Source organism: Pyrgilauda ruficollis, unplaced genomic scaffold (genome assembly GCF_017590135.1).
Source record: "Pyrgilauda ruficollis isolate IOZ18807 unplaced genomic scaffold, ASM1759013v1 scaffold24, whole genome shotgun sequence".
Taxonomy (NCBI): domain Eukaryota; kingdom Metazoa; phylum Chordata; class Aves; order Passeriformes; family Passeridae; genus Pyrgilauda; species Pyrgilauda ruficollis.
The window spans coordinates 546165-571459 of record NW_024523648.1 but is presented as its reverse complement, the minus strand read 5'-3'; the positions used below and the strand labels follow the sequence as shown (position 1 = coordinate 571459).

The window sequence follows — 25295 nt, the reverse complement described above, 5'->3', positions numbered from 1 at the left end:
TACTACATTAAAAATAGTATCAAGGACTAAAAGATCTGAAAATGTAATATTAGGTATTAAATTAATTTACATTTCTCTGGAGGTATTTAACTTTGTTTTGTGTTAATTATTCCAAAGATAGCTGAAGTAAGTCCTCTCAGAAGAGAGACTTCTCAGGTAGGAAATGAGAAACTTGCTCCAGAAATAGTGTCTAATTATCTTAAGATTTTTATTTTTTAAATTGTGCTAGAGTAGGATCTCCATCTTCCTGGTCAGACTCTTTCCATGTCATATTCCAGCTGTGTCCTTATTCTGCAGTAATTATGATCTTAGCAAGGGATATTCACAGAGAAGTTTTCTGTACCCCTGATAGTATAAGGAGAAAGATATAACTGGGTAAAAATGTCATGTCTTTAATAACATCTGATATAGTTCAGAAGAAGTAAGTAGAGCTTTCAGGCTCTCAGTTCTTCTTCAGAACTTCAGTAAAATCATCAGTTCTTGTCATTGTCTGAATACTTTCTAGTTGATACACTATGAATTGCTTTAAAGCAGCTGTGGCTTATAATTCGGACCTGAAGAGGTCTTTCTTACCATCCACATTTTGTAGGACAAAAATTATGTAATTTTGTGATTAGTAAGGATCATATAGCTCTCAAATGGTTTTTCCCTTCATTGTCATTGCAAACCTGTAAGGTGAGACTGCAGGAGTTCTATGTTGACCTGATGTGGGTATATTTTAGAGCTCAGAGTTGTAATGTGTAAATTGGGTCAATGACTTTACAGTCTTTTATCACAAGACATCAAGAAGAAAGAAGGAGGACAAGAATGAAATATTTTTAATATAAAAAAGAAATATACTCAAATGAATTCCTTTGCTCTCCACCCACATAGTTTTAATGGTTGACTGGTAACTCAGAGTTCTTCTGAGGCCACTGATAACTTGATGTTCTAAAGATATTTCCTGTATGTGTGTAGTTGAAAGTGTGATGCTGTCTGATCACACATTCACATATGTTACTAGTCTAAAATGCCTCTTTAATACACTTGTGGATTTATCAGCTTCTTGGAGATTATTTGGTTTGGTTTTTTTTTCTCCTCATTTTACGAGCATCCAAAAGAATAATAAATAAAAATGAAGAGATAAAGAAATAAACTGGGGGAGAAGATAAATGACATGGCAGCTGGGGATATTGTTTAGTGGTAAACTTGCAAGTTTAGTTTTAAAGTTAGACTTGATGATCTTAAGAGTCATGAGGTTGGAAAAGATCCTTAAGATTCTATATGCATCCTCTTGTTTATTATTCACTGCCAAAATTAAATGATCTAGAGTTACAAAGAGCTGGAAGACTGTGAGATGTTATTGCTCTGGTCTGTACTTCAGCTGTTAAATCCCATACATCAACACTTTAAGGATATTTAAAGAAAAAGTGGAAAGACATGGATTTTACTACTAATGTCAATGTTAACATGTCAACATTTAAAAACTAAAGAAAGAAGAACATTCAGGATGAATGTTCTGAATATAAATGAAACCTGATATTGCAACACCCATGAAGTTTAAAATCTGCCAACCTTTAGCTGCTTTTATATAGGACGATATAAACCTTATGAAAAAAATATAATATCTATTTTGAATGTATATCAGTTTAGGGTTTTGTTGTTTTTGCTGTTTTCAGCTAAGTACTGCTTTATGAAAGAAGGCTTTTGCAATTTTCTTTTGAGATGGAAGTGCCAGTTCAGAGTCAAGAACACAATACTGAAATGCTTTCCTTCAGATGTTGAAGTTGTAAACTGGAGAGTCTTTTATGTATATTTGAAAAAGGAAATCAGTAGTTGAACTCTGTAACTGTACAAGGTATTTATAGATTAATTATTTCATGTACTTGTAAATTAGTATGGGCACAGCACTCTGAAGTACTCAATCCTGTAAGGAGTTTTGATTTGACAGGTCTTTTAAAAATGTCTCAGCAGAAGACAGTCTGGTGGGCTTTTTAGTGTTTTTTTTTTTTTTTTTGGTGTTGGTGGTGGTATTTGAAATATCATGAATGTACAAAGAATTTGTTTCAAATTGACAGACCTAGCACTTCTTTAGAAGAAGTCGGATTGCAATTTATATTAAACATTGTGGTTTTATGCTTTCTTCAAGCACAGTAAAAGTGTATTTGGCAACAGCATTGCTTTGAATACTGTTTGTATATTACTGTATTGTCGTGCAATGTCTTGGTTACACATTTTATTTTTTAATGTCTAGAAGTACAGTTAGAGGTGTGCTGCATCTAATACATGCATAGAAGTCTTATTTGTCATAAGTCATTGTTTTGGTAGAGCGACTCCTAGCCCTAAGTAGTTTCTAAGCACTTAAATTATTTCAGTATCTCATTCTTTGAACTCAGGCTTTGGCTTTAATAAAAACAGTAATTTTGTCAGTGACACTACTGTTTTTCACCCTTCCAATTCTCCATTGAAGCTTCATTCTCCTTTGACCTGTAAAAAGGAGGAGGGCATTACCTTAAAATAGTCACTAACTTTTTCTAACTGTTTGCAGGCTTGCTGCTAAATAAACCCAGCAAATCTCAACATAATATTATGAAATCAGATGTATGCCTCTTGTCTGATACATGTTTGGCAGTAGTAAGCCAGGCATCTGTGTATTCTTCTAATGACTGATGTAACCAAAGGCATTGCATTCCAGAAATAACCAGAAGAAACAAAACAGTCTAAAGCTATTCACCATCTTGTCCTATTTAATGCATATTACCTGGTTCTGTTTCCTCAGCCAGCCTCTTCGAACTGAATCTAGAAGGCTAGGAGGAGGAAGAACCTTTTGCTGAGGTTGTCACTTGACTTGGATCAAAATGACAGCTTTTAAAAATAGCTAATGTTAAAAAGTTCATGAAGTCCTTCTTCAAGATGCTGCCATTAAATGAAAGCAACCTTTTAGCTGCAAGAAGTAGTATGTAGTTTTCTCTTTTAATTTTTATGAGATTAAAGTAATCTTTTCAGCCAGTGTCCTAAAATTTAATTTCTAGAAACCTGAATTGTAATATGTTCAGAAAACAGGTGTGCTATAATCCAAAGATTTTTATTTGAACAGTGTTTTTGCTCACAATGTGACTGAAAGCAATAACTTTTAGCAAAGGGTATCTGACACTGCCTTCTCAGATCTAGTATTTTGCATTATGGATGCTGATGTGTTTGGATAGGTTGTACTAAAATGTATTGCTGTAGTCTTGTGTGACTGTCTTTGTCCTTTTAAAATTTGACAAATGAAGATAATGGGAAATTATTTCTTTAATAAGGATTAAGGAAAAGGACTTGATTTTTTTTTTTTAATTTAACTGCTTTGTGTAATTGTAGGTTTCACACTTAAAATATAGTTCATTGTAGCTGGTTGTAATAAGTAATCAATTTTATGTTTATACATAAAAAAAGGCAAAACATCTTGAAAATCTGTGCATGTCTTTCTTCTCAATATTAACCTGTCTTGTCAACATAGCTCATTTATTGAAGAAAATGCTTCGTTGTGACACAGAATGGTAGAAATTTATTAGAAATTTTGGATCCATTATTTTGTTGGTGTTGTTCACTAGCTTTCCATATATTGTGTAATGTTATTGTGTTAACTTCGAGCTATTTGTCATATATGCCAGTCCTTTCCCCAACACCCCTTCTCTTTTTTTCTTTTAAAAACATATGAGCATTTGCTTTATGCTGAGGCTGTACTGGGACACAAAGCTCAGTTTACATATTCTTTGAGCTGACCTGTAAGTGTTCTGTGGCCATTCTTTCTATTCCTGTGGTTCTTGTCTTTATTTCTGTGCTCGGTTTTACATCCTGTGAATGGTCCACACTGTGGATTGAAAAGGTATATATGGCAATTTGGTATATTAGGTATATTCTGTCTTGCCTCCAAATATCTAATGCATGAGGTCATAATTCTTATCACTTTGGGCAGACACTGCTTTAGGAGATGTATTCTGAACAAGTGAAGAGCCTGAAGCAAGTTTAGCCTCTGTTGGTTTGCATTCTTTTCCATAGCTCTGAGTTGATACTCTAGAATAAGCTAGATTTCAAATACCAGGTTGTCGGGGGGTGTTGTTTGTTGCAGAACTTTTTTGTTTTGTTTTGGGGCTTTTTTTTTGACAAAGCTGTTTGTGTAATAGACTGTTTTTATCTAATGGAAATTTTAAAATGTTTTGGGATGTGTTTTTTTTTTTTTTTTTTTTTTTTTTTGGTTTTTTTTTTTTTGTTTTTTTTTTTTTTTTTTGGGTTTTTTTTTTTTTTTTTTTTTTTTTTTTTTTGTGGTTTGTTTCTTTTTTTCTGTGGGGGTTTTTTGGTTTTGGTTTTTTTTTTTCCCCTTATGCATCTATGCTCCCTGGTCCTGAGGGAAATTAAATTTCTTGCTCTCAAAAAACTGTTAGCTTGGTAAAGTTGTAGACAGAAGTAACACACCTTCTCACTCTAGAATGTAAAAAAAAATACATACTGATCATAAACTCCAGCTTCTCTATGGGCCTATATGAAATTTTGATAAAGTCGGTTCCTTAATTCAAGTCCCAACTCACAAGTTATGTTCAACTCTACATTCATTACTAATCTTGAGCCTCATCTGTTCCCACATATAGAAGAGGAATTCTTTTAAGAAAAGGGAGAATTTTTAAAGCTTTAGAAAGAAATGAAGAAAATTTGCTCGTCTTGGAAGCATAAAAACCCAGTTGCTTTGTCAAAGAACTGTGAATAGTCTTAAGTTTACCTACAAGAACTAATTTTATCAAAGAACACAATGTGTATATACTTAGTGAAGGGTGAGGCTGTGTGTGTGTTTCTTGGGAGACTTGTGAGGCTCTCCTCTTGGGAAGAGGAGCCTTGTCAGACACTTTGCCTGTGGGCTGTGTTGGGGCTGTGTTGAATTTTTCTCCTGACCCGCGTTGCCCCTTGGCTGCGGGGGTGGGCAGCAGCCACAGCTCTCCCTGGTACCGAGTGTGAGGCTGCCTCCACACCTTATCCTCACCGGCACTGGTGTCAACAGCAACCAAGTTTGACTTGGTTTATGCAAACCAGCACATTTCCCTGCTGGCAAAATCTCGTTAGAGTCCAGCTTATATAACTACAATTTCCCAAATGTTTTATGTAGTCGGTGTGGCGAGCTATAACATTGATTCTGCTGAGCACTGTGGAGGTAAGTGCAGTGAATTATTTCTCTGAAAGCGTGTGCCGTGCTGTTTTGTAGGGTCTTCCCAGAAACCTAGCAGAATAATAAAAACAAAGGACAAAGAAGTGAAAATTAAAACAGGTGCTGGTATTTTTCAGAGTTCTGTCTGTTAGTAAATTAAGAAATGTTTGAGAATATTTGAATGAACAGCAGCATTTTCTTAATTTTGTCAGGATTCTGAAAGAGGGGTTTGTGTTTGATTTTTGAAAGCTGACTTACGGGATATACAACAAAAAAAAGGATTAAATACGTGGTTTTATTATTTTGTGAAATAACTGTATTTTTAGCTTATAAGGGTCTTAAGAAGCTGGAAATGCAGTTGTCTTGTCATAAAATTCACTAAAGATATGTCTTTTGTTTCTGGATGTTGCCCAATGTATCTTAGGCTCACAAAATAAGAGGAAATTACCTATTGACATAGTAACAACATACTACTAAAACCATAGTTCATTGTAGCTGGTTGTAATAAGTAATCAATTTTATGTTTATACATAAAAAAAGGCAAAACATCTTGAAAATCTGTGCATGTCTTTCTTCTCAATATTAACCTGTCTTGTCAACATAGCTCATTTATTGAAGAAAATGCTTTGTTGTGACACAGAATGGTAGAAATTTATTAGAAATTTTGGATCCATTATTTTGTTGGTGTTGTTCACTAGCTTTCCATATATTGTGTAATGTTATTGTGTTAACTTCGAGCTATTTGTCATATATGCCAGTCCTTTCCCCAATACCCCTTCTCTTTTTTTCTTTTAAAAACATATGAGCATTTGCTTTATGCTGAGGCTGTACTGGGACACAAAGCTCAGTTTACATATTCTTTGAGCTGACCTGTAAGTGTTCTGTGGCCATTCTTTCTATTCCTGTGGTTCTTGTCTTTATTTCTGTGCTCGGTTTCACATCCTGTGAATGGTCCACACTGTGGATTGAAAAGGTATATATGGCAATTTGGTATATTAGGTATATTCTGTCTTGCCTCCAAATATCTAATGCATGAGGTCATAATTCTTATCACTTTGGGCAGACACTGCTTTAGGAGATGTATTCTGAACAAGTGAAGAGCCTGAAGCAAGTTTAGCCTCTGTTGGTTTGCATTCTTTTCCATAGCTCTGAGTTGATACTCTAGAATAAGCTAGATTTCAAATACCAGGTTGTCGGGGGGTGTTGTTTGTTGCAGAACTTTTTTGTTTTGTTTTGGGGCTTTTTTTTTGACAAAGCTGTTTTAACAACATACTACTAAAACCCCTTAGTTTGGTGATTAATCAAAAACAGTGATCCAGGTTTGTAAGATGAGTACCATTTTCACCCTTTTCCTCCACTTAGGAGTTACTGCTTCATGGTTTGGCAAATTCTGAACTTAATATTACTCTGCTGGGAGAAAATTCCTTTGTTTATATGTGGAATAATTTTGTAGAATGAGGATCTCTAGGGATGTATATACCTGAGAGGCTAAAATCAGATATGCAAGTATTCAAGAAATAAATCTGAAAGGAAATGCTGCTCTGAGACAAACACAACTTGAGAATAGCCGCTTGGCCTATCCTATTTTCCTTGCAGCAATTGAAGGTCTAATCATATAGCAGATGTGTCAGCTACAGTCTAGATAGGTAATTAGAGGGTAAATGGGATTCTTTCACACAGGGAGGCAGACTGGGAAATTTGTACCTCTGTCACTAAATATTTTTCATTTTTATTTTTTTTCTTCAGTATGTTTTTCAAGATTTAACTGTCTTGGGAAATTGTCTGAAGCTACTATGCTACAGATTTGTAATGGTTTTTTCTGGCGTAACCCGATTGATAGAGGTTGCCAGAACTGAAAAGGGGTTTTGATTTGGTGCTGGTACTGCCACACCTATCCCAGCACAAGGGTATTGATTTGTGGTTGCAAGTACATCCCAAGTGAGCCTGTAACAGGAGGAAATAGTTGTTTCCAGTTGAATGAATAATGAATTGGATACACAATGTATTAGTTGGATACTCTGCTTTGAGTTCTAGTGTATTTTACATCTGGTTCTGTGATTGAAGACTGCCCAAAATATAGGAAGTATACTGAGAACTTAATGAAAACTCTGAGAAACTGAGAGATACAAGCACATGTTTAACTTTTTATCTGTAAAATGAGACATTTCTGAAATATACATAGCTCTGTTTTTATGCATAACACTTGTTCATTTTTAATGAACTTACCGTAATAAAACCTTACACTTTCATGGAAGAGATTTTGTTTTGGAAGCTGTATTGTATGCAGTCTCTAACTTATAAACTATATGTAGAAAGCAATGGAAATTCTCTAAAAGTATAGATTAAAATTAGGGAGAGGATCTGCTGGAAACAGAACAGAGCTAAATATCAAAAACTTTCATCTGTATTAGAATCTTTTCTGACTGGGTAATGGAAGCAATGGTGGATCAGTAGCTGAAGATACTTGTGCTTAGTGTGTAAAAGTGATGTGTAAAAACCCACCAACAAACCAAAGCTTAAATGGTATTTGCTAGCTAATTTGAAATTCGACTTTGAAAAAAGTATTGGAGAACTTAAGCAAATTTGCAGTTAACTGTTAAATGTCTAAGTCTGAAAAAACAAATTTTTCCATGCTGTCTCTTTAACAAGTTAAGATGTGAGTTATAATTTTTGTATTGAATTACAGCTGCTGTAATTCAGTGCAAAAAGTTATGTACAGCTGCATTGTAAATAGAATAGTTTTAAAACAGGCCTTGGAATGATATCTCAGAGTGTTCTTTGTATATGAGTTGCACAGATCATTCTTAAATTTTGTCTTATTGTGTATTTTGCAATATGCCACCAACTTAGCTTATTTTCCATTTCCCTTATTGTGTAAAAAGTGGAAGGTTTTTGCAGTAGTAGTCAGAAGTAAGCATGTTTGTGCAAGAGACTGAAAATATATATATATATATATGACAGGTGCGTGATACAGACCTGTACCCACCAGAGGCCTTGAGCTAATTATATAATGTGAAGTTGTAGACAAGTGCTCAGTGGTTTTTTTTCCCTCGTTTCTCACAAATCTAATTATTTGATTCCTATGTATTCCTTGAATTAAGATTGCCACTGTTTTCTCATTTGTTGGATTTTAAAAAGGAAGTAATAGATGCTGAACAAAGAAGACTTATTAGTGTTCCTTTAGTCATCTTTATCATATTAGCTATCACAGATTTTCTTCTTAGGATAGCTAATCACAGTCAAAACTTTAGGTCTCGATGAAGATTATTTGACTGACCCATCAGGTGTGGGGAATTTTTGTTGGAAGTAAAAAATTCTGAACAGTCTTAACCTATGGAATTCTGTATGATGAATTGCTTGAAGAATAGGAGTCAATGTCTCATTTTATGTGGAATAAAGTAATTATTGTAAAATAGGTAAATCTGGCAAATCATTTACAATATAAGTACTCTTAAAATAAGCTCCTTGTATTCCAGCTGCCAAACAGAAACAATAGTAGAAGCCTTTATTGCAATTGCATGAGATAAATTTTTAAGAACATTCAGTAGGGTAGCTATGAAGTAGGTAGTACGAAGTTTTGATTCAATTGGATAGCCATAATAAGAAAGTATAGCTGTTGGACTGAGTGTTCAGGATTCTACTTTTACTGTATTTAATGGAATGAATAGAAAAAAGAGATGCTTTAGGACAAAGCAGTATAATTATGTGGTTTTATAAGAGCATGAATTTTCTTGTAGGCCTCTGATGGAGATACTACAGTTTTCCTAGTTATATACATAACTTTTTTTCCCCACTTTTTTATTGAATGATTTAGAAAACTTGTGGTAGAGGGAACTGCAAGAACTTTAAGTAGATAGATAGACTAGATACTATGAGAAAAAAGTGTATTTAATCTTTTTTTTCCCTTTTTTTTTTTGGTATGACTTTTTAAAGGAAATTTAAAATTGGTTACATCTCCACTGTTCTTTGTCGTGTGCTTGTGAGTCTTGTCCAAGTGTGTGCTAGACAAGTAGACATTAAAGTAGACTAAAAGCTGGGTGAACCTCTGGACTTTGTGGTCAGTTGCGTGAAGCCCAGTTGAGGGCTGGTCACTAACAGTGTGCCCTCGAGGCCAGTCTGTTTTACATCTTTGTTATGAGCTGGATAATGAGACAGAATGCACACTCAGCAAGTTTGTAGCCGGTACAAAAGTGGGACAAGGGGCTGTAAAACAGATGGGTGTGCTGCTGTTCAGAGCTGGACAGGCTGGAGGAACGCTCCGGCAGGAACCTCATGCAAAGGCCTATCTGGGGCAGCGCAGCAGGGACGTGGTTCGAATCGACTGGCTGGAAAGAGCCGGGCAGTGAAGGCCCCGGGGTCCTGACACACACGTTGGACGTGGGCCAGCAGTGTGCCTTTGGCAGAGAAGGTCAGTGGCCTCCTGGACTGCGCGGGAGTGAGTGTCACAGCAGGTCAAGGGAGGGGATCCCTCCCCTCTGCTCTGTGCTGGTGAAACACACCTGGAGTGCTGGGTCTGGTTCGAAGGCTCCCCCATATGAGAGAGTCATGGACGTACTGGAGCAATTCCAGCAGAAGGCTGCTGTGTTGAGGAGACTGGACCATCTGTCATACTGGGAGAGGCTGAGAGATGCAACTGTTTAGCCTGGAGAAGGGAAGGCTCAGGGGGATCTTATGAATGTGTGTGTACACCAGATGGTGAGGAGTAAAGAGGACTGAGCAGGCATATTCTTAGTGGTGTCTCATGAAAACATAAGGCGATAGGCACAAACAAAAACACAAGAAAACACTTTTTTTTTTTTTTTTTTTCCCACTGTGAGGATGGTCAAATTCTGGCACAGGCTGCTCACATATGTTGCATAGTTGTCTTCCTTGGAGACATTCAAAACCCACTTGAGCAAGGCCCAGCATAGTCTGTTCTAGCTGACCCTGCTTTGCTCAGGGTCTGGGTTAGACTAAGTAACCTCCAGATGGCTCTTCTGACCTCAGCCTTCCTGTGATTCAGTGTTTCTATAATAGCTACTGTGTTGAACCTGTAAGTTGTGAGTGTCAGATGTCAAAATTAATAGTCATTATTGTGTAAATATTGAGATGTAGCTAGGAATTAAAAATTTTTTCCATTGCATGGTTGGTACCTGTAGGTTACTGGAAAGTATCCCAGTAGACCACTACAGATTTGTCCTAGATTCATCTTGGGCTTAGGTTTGAAAATAAACTTGGACTCTCAATTTGTGACTGTGCTACCTTCTGCTTACTTTGATTTTGCTTCTATAATCTTAATTTTTTTTTTTCAACAGTCGATAGTCTTAGCATGAACATGGATTCTATTTTGCTAGTTAAAAATCTAGATTTTTTTTTTTTCCCCCAGAGGAAAGAAGAGAAATTGCTTCAAGGTAATTTCTTTCTGGGAAAGTAGCTCAAATTCTTCTGCAGTTATTAAAAATTCCATTATTCTGGTTGGATTTTCCTTTATTTATTTTGGAAACTTCGCGTTAAAACTTCCAGGTTTGTAGTTAATGCCTTCTAGAAAAGGAAGAGATGCTGTAGATAAAAATACTGTGTTGAGAGTCTTGCTGTTTATGTTTTTCATAATATTTCTTTCCTGCAGAACTGTATACTTGCTTGGAAGGCTCCATGCCTTTCCTTTTAACAAGTCTGGAAAGTAGAAAATAAATTATGAGCAAATAATGGATTTATTTTCCAGTCTGCTTTTCAAAACATTGATGAAGATTTCTTCTTTGATCCACTAGTGGTATATTCTTATCTGCATGGTCTCATCTGCTGTGAGGAACCACTAGATACTCAAATTGCATAGAGTCTAGAGAAATTCTTGAGGAAGTTAAACCCAAAATAGATCAGGCATTGAGAGGACAAGACTTGCAGGCAGAGAGTGTGCAAAAGTGAACTTTGTTTTGGTGGAGAAGAAGAAACTGGGATCTTTTCTCTGTCTTGTCATACAGTACTGCTGTTTTTTTGGGAAAACGGAATACAAAAAAAACCTTTTTGCTAATGCTTTCATCAGCTCAACACTTGAGGACTCTTCAGTAAGAATGAATAGTGTGTATGAGTAATAATAATGCTGACTATGCCTTGAGTTCAGGTTTACAAGCAAACTAAGAGGAAAAGAGATTATCTTTCTGTAGTGTCAACTTCATTTACAATTATCCAGAAGTACTTGTGACATTTTCAGGTGATGGCACTCAGAAATATTGCTTTAGATATCCTCTAGAGCAGATTTCGAAATGGAGATGCTTCATTTTACTTTACATTTCTGCAGTTGTTGTTCTGTCCCTATCATTCCTGCTTTCCTTTCTTCCCCCCTTGCCAAATAAAAGGAAAAACAAATCCCTTTCATTCTAAATACTTAAAGCCAGTTCCCAATACTAGTGAGTACTTCTACAAAAATTACATTTTCCTAAAAAGCAGGACAATTCAGCTTGCATACCCTTAGTTATTAAAAAGCTGTGTGTTTCTAAACCATGCATTGAAAAAGCTAAAATCAGGCAATGACCAGGCAGATTTTCATTATAAAAATCTAGTGAAAAATAAATGTTTAAAAACATGACACTTCAGATGGTGCAAGTTAATAGGGGGTTAGATTTGAAGGTGAAATGGATTAAGATTTAAGAGCAAATTTTTAGTATTGAGCTATAATGAAAGTTAGCTTGAATGATAAAGTAAGGAAATAGATTTAGAAGGAAATGGGACAGTAATTTTTACAATTTGGATTATTTTGAGTGTTATGATTTAATCTATGTAGTACAGATAATTACACAACTTAAATATTTATTTCTGATGAAAATACTGTAGGTGAAAGTACAGATGATATGATTGTATGAAGGATCATTTAGCCCAGTTTAGCAAAAAAGGGAGACTTAAATTATAATTTATATCAATATAATTGCTTATGACTGGGTTAGACATTACTTATAGTGGCCTTTTAAAAAAAATATTTATTTTAGAACAAAATAGAAAAACTTAAGCTTTGCTTTCTGACAATAAATGGAATTAGTTGACTAATCTTACCCTTTTTATATGATTGGTTTTTTCACTCCAAATTGAGATTCTCTAAGTGTGATGGATTTCTCATAGAAATATATTTTGCAGAAAATTTCAAATTCTGTTCATCCTTTTAGGCTCTCATCGCTTCAGTGTCAGCAAATGTCATCCTTTAAGGCATTTGATCTGAAGACAACCCACTTCCTCAGTGCCATCTCTCATCTTTTGCACCAAAAGGCTGTTTTTCTTCTGTGGATGCTTTTTCAAGGAGTAATATGACTTTGCTTTTTGTTAAGAAAATGAATAATTGGTGAATTAGAAATTATATTTTCCTTCTAAAAATACATAGAATTAGAAAAAATTCTGAATTACATTGTCGGGGAAAAAACTCCAACTTCATTAACTATGGCTTGACTGACCATTAGGATGTAATTTGATGATGCTAAATACAGAAATTGAAAAAAGAAAGTATGAATTTACTATGGCTAGCAAGTGATTAAAGCCAATGAAAATATGGCATCTCTGTTTTCTCTGTAATGTAGTTCTGAAACAATGCTGATGATTTGGGATGAACAAATAATTTTTAAGTCCTAGTGCTGAAGTAGTCTTAGAGGCATTGTAAATAACTGTGGCATTTTGATAACATTTGTACAGTAGACCTCTCCTTCTCAGTTAAGCAGGTCTGAGGTTTAGTATCACTTGACTTGATTTACAAGTCGGTTGTGTTTAAAACCACTTCATTTACAAGTGGTTGAGTTTAAAAATAAGGGTTGATTTTCAAGGAGCCATTACAAAACATTTAAACTGTTTTCTGCTAGAATTTTTTCCCATTCTAACTTTTGAAGCTGTTTCTAAACAATTTTACTGTCTTTAATAACAGTCTTTCTTCAACGTATTCTTGTGTTGTATTAAAACCTGTTGTCATGAAAATATTTTTGGTGTCATAATGAGATTGAAACTTACATTAAACTCTATTTTGACTTATTCTGCAAGATTGTTTTATACTTTGGCACAGAAAGCAAACTTATGTACAACTAACAAAAGTAAATGTCTCAGTCACACAGATAACAAATGTATTGCTTAGAAATGTCTCTGTTTGGGAGCAGTGCAACATAAATGTATGGAACTGGATTGCTGAACGCTGTAAACTTATGTAACTCCATTAGAGACAGCAATGCCAGTGTAGAACAGCTGAGCATTTCTCTCAGAAATAGATGTCACGTAGTAGCCAAGTGGGGGATTAAGTGCCAGGTCATACAAAGTACTAGTGTTGATGTCTTCCCTAATTTGGTTTATAGTAAAAAGCTGCACTTCACTTCTATCCAGCTGCTTTTTGTCTTTCTGTCAAGGTCTTCAAGTCTACTTTCTGCCTGGAAAAATTACTTTGGTTCTGGCTTGTACATATAATTCTGAGGTGTTCTGTTCCTGAAAATCAGTTTAATTCAGTCTGGTCACTTGCCTGTCCATCTGCAGCATTCTTTAATGGCCATCTTGGCCACTAACTAGAGGTGTCTAGTGCATACCCAACCCATCTCTCATTGTCCTGTGATATTATCTTGATACAGCTCTTCCCATTTAATCGTTATTTCTTGTATGTTTGACATCACAACTGCTTGTTTTGTACCTGAATTTTTGCCTCAGCTTGAAGATATTCTGAAGATTGTATCATGTTTCTTAGAGACATAAAATCATTAATATGGGCAAAGATGTCCAAGATTGAGTCCAGCCTATGACCAAACACCATTATATCAACTAGACCATAGTACTAACAGCCGTGTCCAGTTGTTTCTTGAACACCTCTGGGGGTGGTGACTCCACCACCTCCCTGAGCACCCCATTCCTATTCTTGACCACCCTCTCAATGAGAAATTCCTCCTGATTTGGGTGGTGCAGCATTGTATCTGTCTGTCACACTACAGCCAGGTCATGATTCTTTTAAAAGCCTTTCTAAAGTGAACTTTATTTTTCCTCCTTTTCCCTCCTATTTTTTATCTTGATACATATTTGGAAGAGATATCTGCTCTTTTTCTTCCTCAGAAAATGGAGTACAGTTATTAAATTCCTTTGTTCCGTTACAATTTGTTGTAGTGAGGAAAATACCCCACTTTTCCCTTTTCTGCAGCACATCCAAAATAACCATGTAAGGAAAAAAAAGGAATTTTCTGCTAACCATATCAGGATGCCATCTGTCCCTGTATCCAGTATTATATTTATTCTGCTTAATGGAATGGGTTTGTCCCCAAATGTCTCTTTCTGTCACTGTCATATATGTGCTGATGCTTCTGTCAAATCCCCTTTTGTCCCCCTATGGTCATATTTCACTGGTGGAAGCACTCTGCTGCTAGAGCAGAAGGAGCAACAGGGCCTGATTGCCCACTTGACCTCTTGTCATGGGTGAGCTCCTTCTTGGTTCGCTACTGGTTGCTAAAATTGCTTGTAGGATGGCATATTGTTGTGTCCTGGCCCCAAAGCTGAATTAGGTTTAAACCACTCTTGACTGCCTGGCTTCTGAACTTGTGAATTCCGTTCTCACGTTGCTGCTCAGTGTGTTGGGCTGTCAAAAGAGGTGCAGGTAAAGTGCTCCTCTTTTTGAGTCTGGTTACAGAGTGCTCTGTAGCTTTACCTGCTGCCGTGATTTTGATTTGTGTTACCTGATGGATAGAGGCTATCCCTGTTCCTGGATTTGGACCATATTTCCAAGATAGGCTGTGGTAGCATAAAGCTCCTGATGAGCTCCCAAAAAGCCTCTCATTTGCTGTCTGGTACAACTCTAGGAGAAAGGCCACACTGAGTAAATGACCTATTCAGCCACGCTGACCTCTCTGTCCCTGTGTCAAGGTGTGCTCTGCACCTCTTCTTTGAGTGGGACATCTCCTCCGCGGCAATTAATTGGACTGTGGCATGCCTTTTTCTGATGATTAAATTTTAAGGTACAAGCACGGTAATAATTTATAAGCATGTTGAGCTGTAAATGCAAGCAGATATTTTAAACCAGTAGGATTTTCAGACAATTCAAAAGAGTTAATATTTCAGTGTGGGCCATACACAAATAAGCAAAACGCAGGAAGGAGTGTAAGTCAAGTTCAATGTGATACTGATCTTTATGAGTTAATATTTCAGTGTGGGCAAAACGCAGGAAGGAGTGTAAGTCAAGTTCAATGTGATACTGATCTTTATTTGTCAGTTCTGAAGGTAGAAATGGATTATCAGCACATTAGATTGCAGGTACTTGAGGAGCAGGTATTTAAGAGCATGAAGAAAGCTCCTCTAGGTGTATGGGCCCCTGTGAGGTGTTATACCTATTATATATAGTATTAAACATCAGGAAACCTGAAAATACATTTTTTTTTTTCCCCCTGTGTTTTATTCTCAGTGTAGATGGTGGTGAGTGGTGCATGGCCTTGGACTTAGCCTCTTTTACAGAAAATTAAGTGTCTATCAATAAGTGTGAAAAGAAAAATTTCTTCTCTAGAGGTGGAGCCCTAGGTAGTAGTGGATATCTGTTAATGCTCAATACTTAGAGATTATGTTAAGCTTCATAGTGTCATTCTCTAAATAATTAATTGTAAACAAAAGTTATTAGAGATTGCTGTGGAAAGCTAGTTGCTGTAATAAAAATAATCCACTATTTGTTTCCAGAGTTTCTAAAGGAATAAAATACTGAATTTTACTTAGGTTTAAATTGAGCTGACCCATGAAGACTGTTGAATAGCATAAAGGATATTTTAATAATAAATTTCATGTGAAAGTGTGTTTTTTAGGGGAAAAAAAAATCAACTTCTTGCCCTCTGTGCATTTTATCTCAAGGGAAGACTGGTATAGTTAGACCAGCTTTTTGGGGGGAGATGCTATTGGCAGGGGGCATTCCTTTTACAGCTGCAGACCATATTTGTCCCTTCCCTGCTCATTGTACTGTGCCCCTAATGCACTGACCCAGGTGCATTTAGAAAGACTTGCATTGAGCCATGTAGCTGAAGAACAAGTGTCTTCCTTCCACCTTTTCTGTGATGTTTAAGAAATCCTGACCTAAAGGTCTAGGCTTGTTCCTGTGTTTGTTATCAGCAATACAAAGATCTTAATTGACAAAACATCATCTGTTTGTGAGATTTTTCCATAAGGAAGCAAAAGATATTTCTAGATAAATGGATGTTTAAAATTTAAATTAAAAAAAAAAAAAAAGATGGAAAGATGGGCGTGCATAGGTTTTGAGGTTTCGTTTTTTTTTTTTTTTTTTTTTTTTTTCTGAATGATGGAAAGATGGGCATGCATAGGTTTTGAGGTTTCAGTTTTTTTTTTTTTTGTATACATGTTATAACTGTCTCTCTACTTTTGTGCAGTAACACATTTGTAATACTGTACTCTGTGGTTGCAATCAGCTTTTATGAAAGGCAGTTTTAAGTAGCTTTGAAGTACTTTTCTGTATCATTGTATTCTTATAATGTGCTAAGTAGAAGAAATTTGTCCTGGCTATTAAGTTGATTATTTTATTTTGTTTTAAATCAATTATTATAGGTAAGTTTTAAATGCTGAAATATAAATATGTCTCATTTTTTGGACATTATTTGGTCAACTGGAAGAAAAGGGGAAAAATTAATGCCAATACCTATTGTACCAAAACCCATATGATTGTTTTGGACTATCATAGAGGAAATATTTCTACATAACATTAATTAATGATAATGCTTGTAAATTTTTAAAGGTTTGTTACTGATTTCATAGGCTGAACTTTTCTGTTTGTTGCACTTTTTACTGTTTCTCAGTATATGTTGCTACTTCCTATGTGAAGTAATTCTTACCTACCCACAGGGAGCAAGGGTAGGTCAGGTTCATTGGTCCACATCTTATAAATCATTAGCAGGTTATGCACCAGCATTTCTTGTTGGCACTGTCCTTGTGTGGTTCATTCCAGAGAAGGGCAGCACTGACAAAATCTGGGGATGCCTCTGGAGGCTCTGGTGTTTCAGGCTGGTGTTCAGGCAGCAGCACCCTGGGAGCACAACAGTTCACCTGAACAAGACTGGATACGGTACTCTGATCCAAGGACCCATGCATCAAGTCTGAAATGGAGGTTTACCAGTCATAAGATTGACATTTGTGTAAGATGTGTAGTGATGTTTTTTTTTTTTTCTCATAGGTATCAGCGCTCGTTTTGACATAAAATTAGAGAAAATGAACCATGCACACTTTTTGGGATATTTTCTTACAATCATAGACGGTGGTTTTCTGTGCTGCAAAATAATTTGCACTCAATTCTAGTATTAAAGTGAATTACACATTTGTAATTAGGAAAGCATTTTATCTCGACTAAATTCCTGTCAGGAGCAGATGACTGAAGTACAGTTGACCATGCAAGAGTTGGTCAGCTTTCCAAACCATAACATCTAGTTTGGGGTAAAAAATACTTCTCAGCCAAACTTTCATCTTTCAGCCACAAACAGTGTGGAACAGGAATTGTTGTTAGTATTCCATGTAGCTCAAAACACCAAATCTAGTGTAGGGACAGACTTGCTTCACCTTACCATGTAGAACATAACTAAACAAACCAGTAATTACTGACATAATGAAGGTTATTGCTGTTGTTGGTACTCACTCTGTTGTAGTTCTTCAGACCAATGCACACAGTATTTCAGTAGGTCTTCATTAATAATTAAGTTACTGTTTTGTATAAAAAGAAAGCTGGCAATCTCAGTATCCTTATAGAGAGTATGGTTCTGTCTGTCCCTCTGAAATGATATGCTGACTGAAAATAGAGTAAAGCATAATTTTTTTTTCCTGTCATGTGATAAGAATTGCTATGTGCAGTTAGAGTAGAGCTGGAAAAATATGAATCACTCAAATAAGCAGTTTATGGGTCTTAGTATTATGCAGTTGTACTAAAAAAGCTGCAGGGTTTTTAAAAGTGATTTTTAAAAGCATTTACAAGCGTGCTTACCAGGGGTTCATGCTCTCATTTAAAAACAGAGATTGCAACACTTGTTTTATATACTTATCTCCAAGGTTTGCAACCTTACTGCTTTTCAATTTTCAGAAACTTACTTGAGAAGGAACTGTGTAGTTTAGCTAGAACTTTAAATGTATTCATTTGCTTCAAGGTACTTCAATTTTTGCTTACATTTCATTGAAGTGCTGTTAAGTTCCTTTTGCTTCAGTTGGTACAGACTTTTTTCCCTGTGTTACTATATTAATACAGTGCATCAAATTCTCAAAAATAAAATGTGATACAGCTATTCAATTTCTTTAAAAATATTGAGGTTTATAGTAATATGATGGAGCTGGAATTCAGGCTGCTATAAGGCATATGTTGTGATGAAATATTCAGTTGCATGCATTTTATTTTTACATTTCCCATAAGATATGAATGCCCTTCATTTAGGGAACAAGTTGTGCTTGAATTTGAATTGAATTTGTTGCTGTTCAGTGCTTTTAGTGAGGAGCAAGTCAGTAATGAGAATTTAAAGATATCTTCCGAATGTGGCATTGCACATGGATTTATTTTTCACTTGGAGTTTTCAGTGAGGTTTCTACTGCTAAATCATAATACCCTTGAAAATGCTTTATGATTTATACTTTCTGCAGATTGTAGTGCTGCATAACTTGAGACTGGAACACTGCCTGAAGTGAAAAACATTATGGCACTTCTATGCACAAGGGCGAGAGTCAAGGGCTGTTTTCAGTGTGGGATTTGACCTAGTGTTCTGCAATTGCTTATTATAAAGACCTGATCCTAAGTGTGAGATTTATTTTTTTATAGTACCTCTTAAACTACATTGTCCAACTTCTCTAATCAAAGCTAAGGCCTATTCATGCAAGATAGTGCATATAACATTTAGAAAACTCCCAAACCCTCTGTTTTCAAGTAATTTTTGATATGAACAAAGAAGTTGAACACTAGGCACCATAAAACCGACAGGAAAACAAGCCTTTGGGATCCAGGAGACTGTTTGTTGGTACCAGGAGGGAGGGCATAGCTTTGTGATCAGAAGTTACTGTTGGCATCACCAAAGACAATAAGAATATAGGAAGTTGAAATTGGGGAAGGGCATTTCAGTGATAGTTGTGATTTTGCTAATGAGATTGCACGTGCTTTAGTTGTCACTTTTTGCAATGTTTTGGTAGAGTTTTGTAAGTCTCTGTACCATGAAACTCCTTCAAAATAGGAAATGTTTTTGGTTTTGTTTTTTTTTTAATCTGGGGAAGAAAAAAGCCAAAAGTATCATTGATACCTGCAGATATGTAAGTGGTACTAAAAACAAGTTGCCAAACCTATGAAAAACCTATGTTTTTTTTCCTCTTTCATTAGCAGGTACATATGTTAAAAATTAGAAGAAGTTTAAAGTGTTTTTTGTGATATTTTAAAGTTAATTCTTGCTATATAAAGGTAGGTGAGGCTAGGGGGTTTGGGTTTTTTACATCTAATGTTGCTTCAGAGCTTTTTTATTTTTCCCTTTTCTTTTCAACTGTAATCTAAGGCCTGTCCTTTTGGGACTTTGTGGCTCAGGTAACAGAATGGGGTATGTTATTTCAGGCATAAAGATATAGAATAAATTTAGAATAAAATGTATAAAAGGCATAAAATTTAGAATAAATGTCTGAACTTTTGTTTGAACAAACAAAAGAACACCAGGGCCAAAGTCTTGAATCTGCTCTTTTCACTTACGAGAACTTTTTTGAGCTTTGTAGCTCATCTGAACACTTGGCTGTAGACTTTTCTTTAGTCTGGAGCATCGAGGGTTTTGTTTGGTGTCAGGAGAGCAACTCTGTGCCTTCTACATATTTCCCAGCCTTGAGGGCAAGTCAGCACAACTTCCTCTGTTGCCTGGTTCTGTGCCAATGGAGGACTGGTCTAGGTTCTGTCCTCAGTTAAAAAAGAAAAATCCCCTCTTCATTGCTTCTTCGTTGTTCATTTTTGTTACTTCTTAATTTTTAAGATACGTAAGTTACACTAATCAGAAGACCTTTTTTTTGTTCAGATGTGTTTTATAGCTCTGCTGCGTGTATATCTAGGAAGTATGGGGAGAATTGCTGGAGTTCTTGAAGCAAAAGATTGCATTAACCCCACCTGTTGCATGTATAGTTTATTCACTGACATATACAGATACAGACACACATACTTACCTGTACTTCCCAGTTAAAAACCAAGATCTACTGTGTTGTGGTGCAGTTGAAACATCCCTTAGGATTTATCTGGTTGTCTTAAAACTTTCATTGAATGCTTATGGTTTTGCTGCTTTCACAGCCTTCTTGACCCGCTTAGCTCCCTGGGCTCCCCAGATTGCTGGCTGCCCTGCCCTGAACTTTTCTGTTTGGCTGACTTACTAGCTGGGAAGTCAGTGAATTTATATAGTAAGGGATCTTAGACCTGAGGATGCACAAAATGTTTACTAGATAAGCTGTCAAAAGTGAAATTGTATCTGGGCAACCATCAAGATTACAATCCAGAATAACTAGTGTTTGCATTGTTGATGTTTCTGAAATGAAATATTTAAGAACATGTAGTGTTTGGAAAGGAGGGATCTGAGATATATTTTTTTGTTCCAGTTGGATTTCTTGTTGTGATATATATACTCTGTGTTATTTTCCAATAGAAAGATCTCTTTCAATCTCTTTTTTTAAAAGTCTGTGCTTTGAACTATTCCAAATAAATTCAAGGGTTTTTTAAATGTGTTCTTAAGTGTGCTTCCCCCCCTGCAATGTATTTACAGCAACAACATAGATATAAAGACAGAGCTTTTATTGGGAAAATCAGGGGTTTAAGGAGAACATAAAAACTGCTCTACTCTATAAGATGTATAAGAATATAGTGATTAATACCGCATTTATGCAGTTACATCCTTAATAACATTTGGTGTCTTATTTGTGTGATGGAAACAAGCCAGATTGGTGAAGTAGCTTTCAGAGTACCTAGGTGTGTTTTTCTTGGGATTTAACAGGTAACCAGAATGCCTTTTCTCTTAATATAATATTATTTTATGTTTTCAGGTAATATATGCTTTGAATACTAAAAATGATGAACATGAAGCAGCTATCCAAGCCCTTAAGGATGCTCATGAAGAAGAAATCCAACAAATTCTTGCAGAGACCAGAGAGAAGATCTTACAGTATAAAAGTAAAGTGGCAGAAGAAATGGATCTCAAGAGAAAGATTCAGGTTTTGGAAGAGTCACTGGAAGATCACAAAAAGATGAAACATCAGGCCTTGACAGAATTTGAAGCATATAAGGATAGAGTTGAAGATATGCAGCTTTGTGCAGAAGCTCAGCATGTCCAACGTGTAGTGACCATGTCAAGGGAAGTAGAAGAGATCAGAAAGAAATTTGAGGAAAGGCTACGAAGTTTCATACAGTTGCAAGTACAGTATGAGAAGGACAAGCGTACAGCTCTGGAAGAGTTAAAAGCTGCCCACAGGCTTGAAATTCAAGAACTTCTGAAGACTCATCAGAGTCAGAATGCTACTTTAAGTAAGGGGCAAGAGAAAATGGAGGAATTGCATAGACTGGAGCTGGAAGACTTGAACAATAAGGTTGAAGAGTTAAGGCTGGAAAAAAAAAAGCTCATTGAGGACTATGAAGGCAAACTCAGCAAAGCACAGTCCTTCTATGAACATGAACTTGACTCTTTGAAAAGATCTCAGCTTTTTACAGCAGAAAGTCTACATGCCTGCAAAGAGAAAGAAGTGGAGCTACGAAAAGAATTTCAGAACCAGGAAAGTATGTTACGGAAGAATCTGGGGAAGCTTAAAACTGAATTGCAAATGGTCCAGGATGAAGCTGCTAGTCTACGGGAAAAATGCCAAAAACTTCAGGTGGCTCTTGGTACTGCAGAAAACAATGTTCAGGTGAGACTGATGATAAGTTGTTCTCAAGACTGTGAATTTTCTTTTCCTATAAAAGCAGTGTTTCCATGTGGCTGTTAGGTTGAGGTTAGTAGAGTGTGTAAACTTAATTTTCTGTTACTCATACATGCCTGTCATCTTCTTCATTTTATGTATCTCCACACGTAGCTTAATTTGAGTCAACACTCAGACTTGCAATGAAGGACACTGAAATGCTGTGAGAACATAATGTATTCTTTAATGTGAAAAACTCTTAGATACCAGAAACCAGGTTTCTAAAGTTGACCCCCAGACTCTGTGGACCATTTTATAGGATTTTTTTTTTCATGTACCTTTTTGAATATTGACACATTTCCCTTATGCATTACTGTCATGCTGTGTGCCTATTATCTTGTCCTTCAAAAGGTATTTTTGAAGCATTACATATAACAGATAATGAATATGGGAATAAAATTGCACTATTTCAGCTTTTGTGTGAATAAAACTTGTTTGTTGAAAGGTCTCTTCTCTACCTTTTAACCTAATGTTCATTTAAATTGACATGATTTTATATGATGGTAACAGGTATTATGTTTTTCCTCTAGGTTCTTCAAAAACAGCTAGATGATGTGAAGGAGGAGGAGATGTCATTGTTAAGCAAACACAAAGAAGTGGAAAGCGAGCTTGCAGCTGCTAGAGAGCGCTTACAGCAGCAGGCCACTGATCTTGTTCTCAAAGCCAGTATGTATGTCAGTAACTTAATCTGGAAACAAACTTCATCCTTTTATTCTAGCCTTTTCTTTTTCTGTCAGCCTCATGCAGGTTTAGAGTGCCTAAAGACTGTGTAATGCTTTCCACAGAATTTTCCAACGAGTTTTGGGGTTTTTTAAACTTTTTTGCTATCACATGCATTGTACTTAAATTTCCTTTTTTGTGTACTCATTTGTCCAAGTGCTGTACTTTGTATGGCATGTACGTATCTTCCAGGCCTTGGAACTGCACTTACAGAACAATTCTCCTCTCTATTTGTTCTCCACTTAGTAACTGAGACATGCTTCCTGTTCTTCCACCTTTTTTCAGTTGTCTTTTCTTTTTGCTGATGCTGTGGTACTTTTCTTTATACCTGCTGTCAGAAGATTTGCAGCTTATTGAATAATAAATCCTTTAAAGTTTTCTCTATAGCTGCTTTCCTTGCTCCTTTGTAGTTGCTGTCATGTGGAAAGGCACAAAAAATAGCTTAAGACCTGGCTGTACGCATGCAGGTTTCTTTTCCCTCTTTGGCATTGTCTCCCTAGTGTGCTTGGGCAACTATACAATAGAGGTAGGGGCTTAAAAAGAGGCCCCTGGCTTATCTTTGTCTCTCTTGAGTTAGACCAATTACAGCAATTCCTGATTGTTTCCCACAAAAATTAGCACAAGCCCAGGAGTAGTCTATGCCATATGTTGGAAAAATATAGTGACCAGCAAGAGCCCAAGACTGCAAGATCCTATTAGATCAAACAGCTAAAAGGAATAGGCTTGCTGCTGAGAGTATGTAAAGGGGGCATCTGACCCTCCAAAAGGTGTTTTGTGAGGCAGTCATAGAAAAATTCATGACTGTATGAGAGCCCTGTTCTCATACACTCTAAAGCTGTTGCTGCTTCATTCCTTAGGCGGAAGCATGGGAGGGTTTCCCAAATAAATACCCAGGCTGTTTTTCTGTATTACTGATGGCATAGAGTCAGCTAGCCCGTGACTGAGGCCAGACCTGGTGTCCTCTGGCACTGAGGTTTTCAGCTTTACCAGAAGTCCCAGTGTGTCCATGCTGTTGCCAAGCTCAGTACTGTCAGCAGTACCTCTTTGTTTTAGAGCATTGCTCTGCAGCAAGAGCCGGGATCCCTGTTTGCAGTGGTGTCACCAAACCTTTGCCATGTGGGGTAGTTGGGTGCCAGCCTGTTTGGAAATGGTTTCTGGCCCACTGCCATCTCCTTGATTTTCAGCTCACACCGTCAAAAATTCTTCCTCAAAGAAACTGAATTCTCATACCTAATTGCCATAAAGAATGTTTACTCATGGTATTTCAATTTTAGAACACTCTGAGTCTCTTTGGGGCATTTAAAATACTCTTCTTCCATTTATCCTGAGATTCCCAACTTGTAAGGAAAGTGCTGCATTTCATACCTTTTTTTAGAGCACGAGGAATGGGAAACCTGTCTTCTGTGTTGGTATTGCTAGGACAAAAGCTCTAGATCAGTGTCTGTGTGTGCTTACAATGAAATATGTATGACATACTTGTAGGAAAAAATGAAAACTCTCATTTTATTATTATTATTATTGCTAGATTATAGAATTTTGGGTTTGAAAATACCTTTCTTAAATGACTGAACTTTTGAAATAAGGATTGTAAAAAAATGTTACAGAACCTAAGCATATCCATTGTCCTAAGTCTTCCTCTTCAGTTTTCATTTTTCAAACAAAAATAAGTCGAAATAAGTTCTAGAATTCTCCAGGGCTTAGTACAATTAGAGGTGTGCATTTTTAATGAAATTATGATTAATTTTGAGATATTATATAATGAAATTCAGAAATTTAAATCTCATAGCTCTTCCCTTCACATCTGTGTCCACAGGCAGCAAACAGCTTCCTTTTTGGCACATCTTGCGTTTTACAACAAATGGAAATTAATCATGAGGCTCAGTGATTTTGTCATGTGAGAAATAGCATATACTCCACTTTCATAGCTATTCCTTAGTGACTTAAATTTAAAAGCTTTGTTATAAAACTGAACTGTCATTCAACGTCTCATTTTTGAAATTTATAATAAAATGAGAAGGGAAACAACAGTCTTCCCTAGAAACTGAGACTACCAAAAAACAGTAGAAAATTATTCACAGTAAACATTACCTGTCATCTTTCAGCTGGACCAAACTAGAAGCATTTTCTTTTTCTCAACAGTCTTCTATTCACTCCAAAGCCTCTCCCAAAATAACAGAAATTTCACTTCTTTAGGCAGTTACCTACAATAATATATACGTGAAGAAGAACAGACAGGAATTTCTGAAATCATAAATCCTTTGTCAACTGCTTATGTGAAGGACAGATGATTATATTGTGTAGTTTGAAATTGTACTTCCTTTGTTTGTTTTCAAATATATATATAAAGAAATTAAAAGGAAGCCTCCAACCTGCAAGGATTTAGATCATACTTTACTATAGAGGGATTTTTTTAATAACTTTTAGTCATATCACTTTAGCAAAATAAAGTGTAATTCCCTAAGTTTTACAGCATATAAGGCTATTTATCTAGTATAAATTATGAGTTAAATTATGAGCCAGATAAATTATGAATTTGATA

The 25295-nt window shown here is 36.1% G+C and overlaps 1 protein-coding gene across 10 annotated transcripts in view; it reads left to right on the top strand.

Annotated features, from left to right (window-relative positions):
- Positions 1–25295, top strand: part of FAM184A (family with sequence similarity 184 member A) — a 72290-nt gene that overhangs the window by 5994 nt on the left and 41001 nt on the right. For all 10 annotated transcript variants that reach the window (XR_005955359.1, XM_041470071.1, XM_041470069.1 and 7 more), the window contains exons 2-3: positions 21131–21985; positions 22567–22702. Coding sequence is in view for 9 of the 10 variants with exons in the window: in XM_041470071.1 (XP_041326005.1) it covers positions 21131–21985; positions 22567–22702 (991 nt within the window). In the remaining variant the exon portion in view is untranslated. The remainder of the gene's footprint in view (positions 1–21130; positions 21986–22566; positions 22703–25295) is intronic.